Source organism: Cetorhinus maximus, unplaced genomic scaffold, assembly GCF_964194155.1.
Source record: "Cetorhinus maximus unplaced genomic scaffold, sCetMax3.hap1.1 HAP1_SCAFFOLD_2347, whole genome shotgun sequence".
NCBI classification, from domain to species: Eukaryota; Metazoa; Chordata; class Chondrichthyes; order Lamniformes; family Cetorhinidae; genus Cetorhinus; species Cetorhinus maximus.
In genome coordinates, this window is record NW_027598286.1 from 4,458 (window position 1) to 14,758 (window position 10,301).

The window sequence follows — 10,301 nt, forward strand, 5'->3', positions numbered from 1 at the left end:
GCCCATTCCCCCTGAGGCCCCGCCCACTCGGCTGGAGACCCCGCCCTCACTCTTCAGGCTCCACCACTGCCCCACGCGACACCGAAGGCAGCGCCGCCTCACAAAACCCCGCCCCTCTACTAATTTAAATAAACGCCTCTGAAGTGTTGATTGGTCAAAGCGGCTAGTCCATCTCAGCTGTACTCTATTCCGATTGGCTGTCTGAAATGTCAATCATGGAGTTTTCATCCCGCCCAGCGGCCCAGCAGACTCCGGTGCCGAGTGGGAGTTTGAGGTGTCGGGAAGGGAGCTGGAGCTGGGATTGTCGTCCATCTGTGGACTGGCGATTGACATCCAGCCAGGCCCGGCCGGCCGGGGGTTTTCCAGCTGCCTGAGACCGGGCGTGTTTTTTCTCTGGGGGCACAGCCGATGTTGCCGGCGGCCTGAGGCGGGATGGGAGAAGCGGGTCCGGGGAAAGTGCCTTTGGAGCCGGGGGTGGGCCTGGCGATGAGCCCCGGGCTGGAGGTGAAGGTGGTCTCGCTGCTCTTGCTGCTGTTGCTGACGGTGCTGAGCGGCCTCCTGCCCCTGTGCGCGGTCCGGAGAGCGGCGGTGGCCGGAGGAGCCGGGATCCCAGGTACAGGGGGAATGGCCGGAGCTGGAACCGGGGAGGAGGGGGGGGGTAAATAATCCCCGGGGAGGAGAGGGGGGTAAATAATCCCCGGGGAGGAGGGGGGGTAAATAATCCCCGGGGAGGAGGGGGGGGTAAATAATCCCCGGGGAGGAGTGGGGGGTAAATAATCCCCGGGGAGGAGGGGGGGGGTAAATAATCCCCGGGGAGGAGGGGGGGGGTAAATAATCCCCGGGGAGGAGGGGGGGGTAAATAATCCCCGGGGAGGAGGGGGGGAAATAATCAGCCAGGGGGAGGGGGGTAAATAATCACCAGGGGGGGCAAATAATCCCCGGGGGGGAGAGGAGGGGGGTAAATAATCTCCGGAGGCGGGGGGTAAATAATCCCCAGGGGGGGAGGGGGGAGCGGAATAATCACCCGGGGGGGGGGGGGGGGGGGGGAGGGGGGTAAATAATCACCGGTGGGGTAAATAATCCCTCTGAGGGGTGGTAAATAATCCCGGGGGGGAATAATCCCCGGGGGGGGGGGGGATATAATAATCCCCGGGGGGGGGGAGTAATCCCCCAGGGGTGGGTAAAGAGGGGGTAAATAATCCGGGGGGACAGGAGGGGGTAAATAACACCCCCTTGTGGGAGGTGGGGGCAAATAATCCCGTGGAGGTGCATTAGCCTCTTTCCTCCCCCCCCCCCCCCCCCCCCAGGTTTGGTAAATAATCTCACTTCACCACCGCCCCCTCCACCAGGGTTAGTTGGGGGCGATCACTGTTTAAAAATAAAGGGTCGTCCATTTAAGATGGAGATGAGGAGAATTTTTTTCTCGAAGGGTCATGAGTCCTTGAAATTCTTTTCCTCAAAAGGTGGTGGAAGCAGAGTCTTTAAGGCAGAGCTAGATAGATTCTTGATTAATAAGGGGATGGAAGGTTATTGGGGGTAGGCAGGAATGTGAAGCTGAGGGTAAAATTGGATCAGCCATGGCCTTGTGGAATGATCGAGCAGGCTCGAAGGGCTGAGTGGCCTACCCCTCCTAATTCGTATTTTTGTAAACCCCTCTCCCCCAACCCCCTGGGAGAAGGGGTAAAAATCCCCCTCCCTCCCTTGTAGAGAGGAATAAAAGTCCGTCCAGGGAGAGGGGAGTATTAAAAAATCTCCACCTCTCCCAAAGAGTGGATAAAAAAGTCCCCTGGGGAGAGGGGCATTAGAAAAAAAAATCTCCCATCTTTCCCACCCTACCCCTTCTGAAAAGGGGGAAATGCCCCGTGGTGGGTTTCAGGAATCAGGAGCTAACTTGTGGCAGTCTGAGCTGGAGTGAAGTCCTGACCTAAAAGCAAAAAACAGCGGATGCTGGAAATCCAAAACAAAAACAAAAATACCCGGAAAAACTCAGCAGGTCTGGCAGCACCTTAAGGGTCATTCGGACTCGAAACGTTAAATGTGCTCCTCTCCGCAGATGCTGCCAGACCTGCTGAGCTTTTCCAGGTATTTTTGTTTATGTTTTGAAGTCCTGACCTGGTGTCGTGCCAACCTTCACTACAATCACAGACTCTGTTTCTACAGGCACTGGGAGGCGTTACCCTGTTCCTAAAATCGTGACAATTCTTTGACTCTTCTTCCCCCATAGCTGGAGCAGATGGAGTTAAGATGTAGTTGAATGACTGAACAGGCTAGAGGGGCTCAATGTCTTCCTCTTGTTACTAAATCCAGTCAACAAGGACCTGTTGTGGTCCTCCAATTCGGATCAACACAAGTCTTATCTCAGCTGGGTGATGACTGGACTTGGCTTTTACAACATCTCGTATTTAGTTTAGATTTTGAATGTTTTTAATCCTTTCCAAATAGGTCAGCGGCGAATTCTCAGTCTTCTCAGCTGCCTGGCTGGTGGTGTATTCCTAGCTACTTGCCTGCTGGATTTGCTTCCAGACTACCTGTCTGACATGGCTGCATCGCTGGACAAGATGAAAATCACAGTGAGTACCATTTACATGTGCCCACCACCTCAGCATTTAACCCATGGGTTTGATATCACAGGCCTGGTAAACATTTACCCATTCCCCCAGCAGTAACGCGTGAGTTTGATATCACAGTTCTGTCAAACACTGCTCTTCTTCCCAAACAGCCCAGCTTTGACTTGTCAAACAGCTTGCATTTCTATAGCACCTTTCACAACCTCAGGATACCTGTGCATTACAGCCAGTGACAAACTTTTAGAAACGTAGGAAGCTTGGCAGCTGATTTGTGCACAGCAAGCTCCCAGATTGACTGGATCATCTGTTTTGGTGATATTAGTTGAGGGCTCAATATTGACCCAGAATACCAGGGAGAATTCCGCTGCTTCTTCCTACAGTACCACCCTATCTTTTACACTCAATTTAGCATCTCATCTGAAGGACAGCCTCGTTGACACTGCAGCACTCCCTTGGGACTGCAATGAGCATGTCAACCTAGATTATGTGCACAAGTTTCGGGAAAGGGGTTTATGCTAACAAGCTACTGACTCAGCAGGGAGATTGCTGCCCACTTAGTCACGCTATCACTGAACAGAGTAGCATAATGAAGCGAACTGAGTCAGTGTGAATGGTGACAGATGACACAGAGCCCTTCCCACTCTGCAGCAGTCTCTGCCCCATTAAACCTGTACACGGTCGGGAGGGGTTTCTCTTTACACTGGTGTGTTCTGTGACTTTTGATGCCATTTACTGACTCAGCCACTCAAGCAGTGATTGGACTGAAATTTTCATGACTGGACTTTAGGGAAAGTGCCAAGCATAGTGTTTGTGGATTTCTAGTGGCTTTGAGGAATGATGGTTTGTATTAAAGCAGCCAGAATGAGCAGTGAGCGAGGAAATGACTAACTTTTTGACAGGTGCTCTTGGTTGGACTCTTTTTTTTTTATCTTGGGTTTAAGTCACACATTCAGAAGTCTCTGTGCCTTTGACTGATTTAAACTACCTACTGTGGGATCTCTATTATAGCTCGCTGTCCCTGCTCCAGCTCCACACTTCCTTTGGTCCCATTGACCAGTACGTTCCCCTCTGTGCTCCACATCTCAGCTTTACTATGTTCCAATTCAGTCGCTGGGACAGCCACATTTTCTACCTCAGGATGAGTGAAGATTACCACACTGACCTCCCTAACATCGCCACTGTTTTCTAACCCAGGCCATCATGTTGATTTCCCTGATGCCCTTCTATCTTTCCAAACTCCCATTTGTTACAAATTTCAACTAATCTGCTGCCTGAGTTCTCCCCTGACGCCAAGTGTCATCTGTCTCCCTCCCTCGCACTCGATGTCTCACTCGCACACAGTCCCATCGGTTGACAATATTCAGTTGTCTCAACAGGATATTCAGAGTGCGTGTGTGTGTACGCTTCACAATCCAATCCAAACTAGGCCCTGACATGATACCAGCGACCACCCGACAGCAGCTGGGAACCAGTTTATACTCTCTCTAAGTCTCCCTCCCCGAGGCCAAGGAGCAGCACAGCTACCACTGCTGAGCAGATGCTTTGTTGTGGGGAAACAACCTGTGGTTTGTGGTTCTGTATGTCCAGGAAGGAATCGCTGCTGCTCTCAGATTTGCAGGTTGTGTCCGACCTTCCTGACAATTTACTCAATCCATTCTCAGCAATTTCACAACAGCACACTCGCTCTGAGTGTAAGACAGGGCGGTTTTGTTGGATTACTTAACAACGTAAAAAATAGAACAAGGAGTAGGCCATTTGTAGGTACAAAATTGGCTGAAAAATAGGAAGCAGGGAGTAATGGTCAATGGATGTTTTTCGGGCTGGAAGAAGGTTTGTAGTGGAGTTCCCCAGGGGTCGATATTGGGACTCTTGCTTTTCCTGATATATGTTAATGATCTTGATCTTGGTGTGCAGGGGACAGTTTCAATGTTTGTGGATGATACGAAGCTTGGGAGTGTTGTGAACTGTGAGGAGGGCAGTATCGAACTTCAAGAGGACATAGACAAGTTGGTGGAGTGGGCAGATAGGCGGCAGATGAAGTTCAATGCAGAGAACTGAGGTGATGCATTTTGGTAGGAAGAACATGGACAGACAATATAAAATAAGGGGTGAAATTTGAAAGGGGTGCAGGAGCAGAAAGACCTGGGTGTATATGTGCATAGATCGTTGAAGGTGGCAGGACAGATGGAGAGAGCAGTTAATAAAGCATATAGTATCCTGGGCTTGATTAATAGGGGCAAAGAATATAAGAACAAGGAGGTTATGCTGAATTTATATAAGACACTGGTTAGACCTCTGCTGGAGTATTGTGTACAGTTCTGGGCACCACACTATAGGAAGGATGTGATCACATTGGAGAGAGTGCCGAAGAGGTTTACAAAACTGGTTCCAAGGGTGAGAAACTTCAGCTCTGAGGATAGATTGGAGAGGTTGGAACTGTTCTCCTTGGAGAGAAGAAGGCTAAGAGGAGATTTGATAGGGATGTTCAAAATCATGATGGGGCTGGACAGAGTAGATAGGGAGAAGCTGTTCCCACTCATAATAGGATCAAAAACGAAAGGGCACAGATTTAAAGTGATTTGCAAAAGAAGCAAATGTGACGCGAGAAAAAACTTTTCCACAAAGCGTGTGGTTCGGGTCTGGAATGCACTGTCTGGAAGTGTGGTGCAGGGAGGCTCAATTGAGGCATTCAAGTGGACATTAGATGATTCTTTGAATAGAAAAAACGTGCAAGGGTATGGGGAAAAGGCCCTCACGACCCTTAGAGTGGAGAAATTTCTCCTTATCTCAGTCCTGAAAGAGAGACACTTGATCCTGAGACTCTCAGTATCTATCCTATTAACCCCTCTCAGAAATTAATACATTACAAAAGAGATCACTTCCCATTCTTCTAAATTCCATCAAATTTTATCCAAAGTACATTAAGATATTGCAATGAATTTTATTTTTGATTCTGTTTCTCTCTTGTTTTTTTTTTCTCAAGGGCAATTAGGGCTGGGTAATAAATGCTAGCCCAACCAGTGAAGCCCACATCCCATAAATGAATAAAAAAATCTTTTTGAGCTGGGCACAAAGTGGTTTTGTGACAGTTAATCAAAGATACCTTCCTCAGCTCATTGGACTTAATCTTGCTAAATAATCAACTCAGTTTCCTGTAAAATAACCACTATACAGTATAGCACGGGGTTAGATACAGAGTAAAGCTCCCTCTACACTGTCCCCATCAAACACTCCCAGGACAGGTACAGCACGGGGTTAGGTACAGAATAAAGCTCCCTCTACGCAGACCCCATCAAACACTCCCAGGGCAGGTACAGCACGGGGTTAGATACAGAGTAAAGCTCCCTCTACACTGTCCCCATCAAACACTCCCAGGACAGGTACAGCACGGGGTTAGGTACAGAATAAAGCTCCCTCTACGCAGACCCCATCAAACACTCCCAGGGCAGGTACAGCACGGGGTTAGATACAGAGTAAAGCTCCCTCTACACAGTCCCCATCAAACACTCCCAGGACAGGTACAGCACGGGGTTAGATACAGAGTAAAGCCCCTTCTACACTGTCCCCATCAAACACTCCCAGGACTGGTAGAGCACGGGGTTAGATACAGAGTAAAGCTCCCTCTACACTGTCCCCATCAAACACTCCCAGGAAAGGTACAGCACAGGGTTGTACAGCACAGGGTTAGATACAGAGTAAAGCTCCCTCTACACTGTCGCCATCAAACACTCCCAGGGCAGGTACAACATGGGGTTAGAGACAGTAAAGCTCCCTCTACACCGTCCCCATCAAACACTCCCAGGGCAGGTACAGCACAGGGTTAGATACAGAGTAAAGCTCCCTCTACACTGTCCCCATCAAACACTCCCAGGGCAGGTACAGTACAGGGTTAGATACAGAGTAAAACTCCCTCTACATTGTCCCCATCAAACACTCCCAGGACAGGCACAGCACCAGGTTAGATACAGAGTAAAGCTCCCGCTACACCATCCCCATCAAACACTCCCAGGACAGGTACAGCACGGGGTTAGCTACAGAGTAAAGCTCCCTCTACACTGTCCCCATCAAACACTCCCAGGACAGGTACAGCACGGGGTTAGATACAGAGTAAAGCTCCCTTTACACTGTCCTGGATCTCTTTATCTAACCAGCGCTGAATCTGTCCTATGAACGAAATCTGGCAACAATATATACCCAAACCTGCAGTTTTTTTCTTGCCAATTTAGTTATGTTGTTACCCACTAAACGAGTGACCTTGAACTTCAAGCCGTACTGCACCTTAATGTGTGTGTTGTGTTTTACCTTGTGTTACAGCTGCAGTTCCCGCTGCCAGAGTTTATAGTGGCAATGGGCTTCTTCCTGGTGCTGATCATGGAGCAGATCGTGTTGGCCTGCCGGGATCAATCGAGCCACCTGGAGGAGACCAGGCCGCTCCTCGGCCGGTCGTCAAGTGGAAACCTGCACTCGCAGCACCACCTGGGCCTGGGCGAGAGTGGCTGTCAGCGTGAAGAGACCGGGACCCACCTCCACGTGGACTTCAACTCTCACTCTGCCATCCGCTGCTTTGTCCTGGTCTTTGCCCTCTCCCTGCATTCCGTGTTGGAAGGGTTGGCGGTGGGCCTGCAGGAGGCCAGCTCCAAGGTGGTGGAGATCTGCATCGCCCTCTCGGTCCATAAGTGTATCATCGCCTTCAGCCTGACTCTGAAGCTGGTGCAGAGCCGGCTGAAGTGGACAGCAGTCATCTGCTGCATCGTCGCCTTTGCTCTCATGTCCCCCCTGGGGGTCGGTCTTGGCATTGCCCTGACCGAGGATTCCAGCCACCAGCTCGTCCGCTGCGTGCTGGAGGGAGTGGCCACAGGAAGCTTCATCTACATCACCTTCATGGAAATCCTGCCTCACGAGCTCAATTCCTCACATCAACGTCTCTGCAAAGTCCTCATGCTGATCGTTGGGTTTGCTCTCATCACCATGGTCCTTTTCATCAAGGTGTAGGGGCCATGGACATGATGGATTGTTTACACGTGTACTGACCCATCTCCCAGTTCCAGTTCAATTCGGTCAGCTCCAGCTGCGTTTGAACTATCCCTGAGCCCTCCCTCCCCGACCGTTTCAGCTGCTTTAGGAGCACAGTTGCGGAAGCTGGCCCATTCAGCCCCTTATGCCTGTTCTGCCATTCAGTGCAATCAAGGCTGGTCTGAATCATAACTCCACCTCCCACCTTGGCTCCTTATCCCTTGATACCCTTGGTTAGCATAAATTACCCATTTCCCACTTACAAATGATGAATTGAGCCTTGCATTTGCTGCTTTTAGTGGGAGAGAGTTGCACCCTTCTCCCACTCCTTCTGTATCTGTTAACCTCTCTGCTGAATGATGCGCTCTTGTTTTTTCGGGTTCTGCACCTCTGTCCTAGACTCCACCAACCAGTGGGAAAAGTTTCTCTCTTTACCCTATAACTTCCTTTTCAAAACCCTAAAAACCTCAATCAAGTCCACCTTGGACGTTCTATATATTTTTTCAAACTCCAGTGGTCCCCACCCCCCGCCCCCCTCAAACTCCAATTCTAACCCCAGTATTTTCATGCCCACACTGAAAGCCCTAATGTCAGAGCGACCAGCTCCTTCTGGGATGATTCTGCAGGCTCCAGATCCTCCGCTATTGCACCAAGTGCAGTGGTTGTGATTCGGGAGGGATTGATAGTTTCAAGGGCTGCCTGTTGTCCCTGTGGCCATGTTGCTGGCATTTTGGTGGGGATACTGAATCGGACTGGGTGGATTTTAACCCAGGCCCTTTTTTTGCTGACAAATGGCTTGGGCGAGGAATTGCGGGCTGTTTCAGGCCAGTCCCTGATGGGAAGGAAGACCACGGCATGGAGCGTCGGATGGAGCACTGAGGCCGTAGGAGCTGCCTCATCACCCCATCACTGGGAGAGAAGGGGAGAGAGGCAGATCTCACTATTCCAGAGAGGAGGGAGGTAACACTTTTCCCACATATCCTGCTGTGGGATTGATGATAAAGGAGTGTGTGCTCCCTATAAACACACTGCTGTTTATCATTTAAACTCCATTGTTACTAAAGCTGAGAAAGTTACAATGGGAGAGAGAGAGGCTAGTTTTAAAATAATTTTTAACGAAGCTCATAACTTCCACTGTTTTGGTAAACAGTGGCTTATTAACATTTGAATAATAGAACAGATATAGAAACTTTGGGTAGCTCAAACCAGTACTGTATTTGATTACCTAAAATATAGGTTGTAGCAGCTTTACATTGTGTGCTTTACATTCAACCTGTCCACACATACACTGCGGGTCTTAGTCTTGTGGCGCCTGGTTTAGAGAGAGAGGGGAAATCAGCCAGGGTTCCTGCTCCTGATCACTGTCCAGTGACCAACTGTTTACGATTTGATATCAATAATAGCTTTCTGGGCCATGGGGGACTTAGGATCTGCTCATGTTCTTAGAAGCAGCTGTCATCGTCCTCAAGTGTAAATACCAGGCACCTCCCTCTTAATAAAACAGTCTAGATCTCTTTTAATTTTGGTCACGATTTGATTCCTTTCATTTATCCCAAATTAAAAGATGCAGCCCCAAGCTATTAACACTCTTATAAACCAAAAGACATAGTCCTGAAACACAATCTTATAAACTCTCAATTGTAACAATGCTTCAGTTGATCTTCCATTCCATGTGTCGACCCCTCACTGAATCCCAAACTTATCTTTTACCGGCGTGACTCTTGTATCTTGACTCTCACAACTTACATTTTAACTAATTTTTCCATGTCTACCCTTTCCATTAACCATCTGGCTTCCCGCTACGAGATCACTCTAGACACGTCCTTTAATGGAAGGAAGAAGTCCTAGGTATTAGCTCCCTGATATGAGGGACCAGCCTTGTGAAACGTGAATGTGTCTCTTTGTTCTTCTGTAATGATGATCCTGCTGGGTGTTTGCAGGCTGCAATCCTCCTCTGTCCCAGCCCAGGGAGCCTGAGCACCGACCTATTTTTAAAATCACACAAAATAATATTTAAAATGAAACAAAGTTTCGGCTTTATATTTGCCAGTGTCCCCGTAAGATTTTTAATACAACTGTTTCCGCTTTTAGCCAATCTTTCATAGACATATTTTGTATAAATGTAAAACTATTTTGTGTGGTTTTTGAGAAGAAATAAAAATCTTTGGAAACCTTGTGTGACTTCTGGTCTTGAACTGAGAGTTCAATGTAACTCAACACTCTGGGTTTAGAGGGGGTATGTTTGGCATGAAACAAGAGCCAGATAATGGAATACCGAGAAACCATTGGACAGTTTCATGAGAATTTTTACTTGAAAATATTGCCAAAAAAATAGTAACTGTTTTTAACTTTGACTAGGTTTCCTTTCTGTGTCTGTCTTTTATACAGACAGCTGATATTCTGATATCTCGTGTCTCTCTCTCTCTCTCACACAGGTTCTCTGGATAGGTCACTGAGTTAATTCTGGTGGCTAAACCCTTGAAACTGCTCAGGTCCGAGGCTCAATCCATGGTCTTGTGTGGAGTCAGCTGACATCAGCAGAAACACTACAATGAGACTGGGAGACTGAATTATAGAGAGGGAGAAAACAGGGCTTCCGCTCCTGATCGTTATCCAGAGCTGTAGATACTAACTAGTTGGAGAGTCACAACTTCAATATTGACTGGAAATAAAAACAGACAATGTTGGAAATATTCAGCAAGTTTAGGCAGTGTCTGTGGA

At 48.5% G+C, this 10,301-nt stretch overlaps 1 protein-coding gene across 1 annotated transcript; it reads left to right on the forward strand.

Annotated features, from left to right (window-relative positions):
* Positions 1–253: 253 nt before the first annotated feature.
* LOC144677246 (zinc transporter ZIP1-like) lies at positions 254–9,756 on the forward strand. Its single transcript, XM_078537431.1, has 3 exons — positions 254–613; positions 2,443–2,570; positions 6,882–9,756. The coding sequence occupies exons 1-3, from the start codon at positions 433–435 to the stop codon at positions 7,557–7,559; spliced, it is 987 nt and encodes a 328-aa protein (XP_078393557.1). The 5' UTR covers positions 254–432; the 3' UTR covers positions 7,560–9,756.
* The last annotated feature ends 545 nt before the right edge of the window (positions 9,757–10,301 follow it).

Bases quoted from the DNA above. Each gene is read 5' to 3' on its own strand.
- LOC144677246 (XM_078537431.1), top strand. From the start codon at position 433: ATGGGAGAAGCGGGTCCGGGGAAAGTGCCTTTGGAGCCGGGGGTGGGC. The intron at 614-2,442 runs GTACAGGGGGAA...CTTTCCAAATAG, and splicing joins CGGAGGAGCCGGGATCCCAG to GTCAGCGGCGAATTCTCAGT. The intron at 2,571-6,881 runs GTGAGTACCATT...CTTGTGTTACAG, and splicing joins TGGACAAGATGAAAATCACA to CTGCAGTTCCCGCTGCCAGA.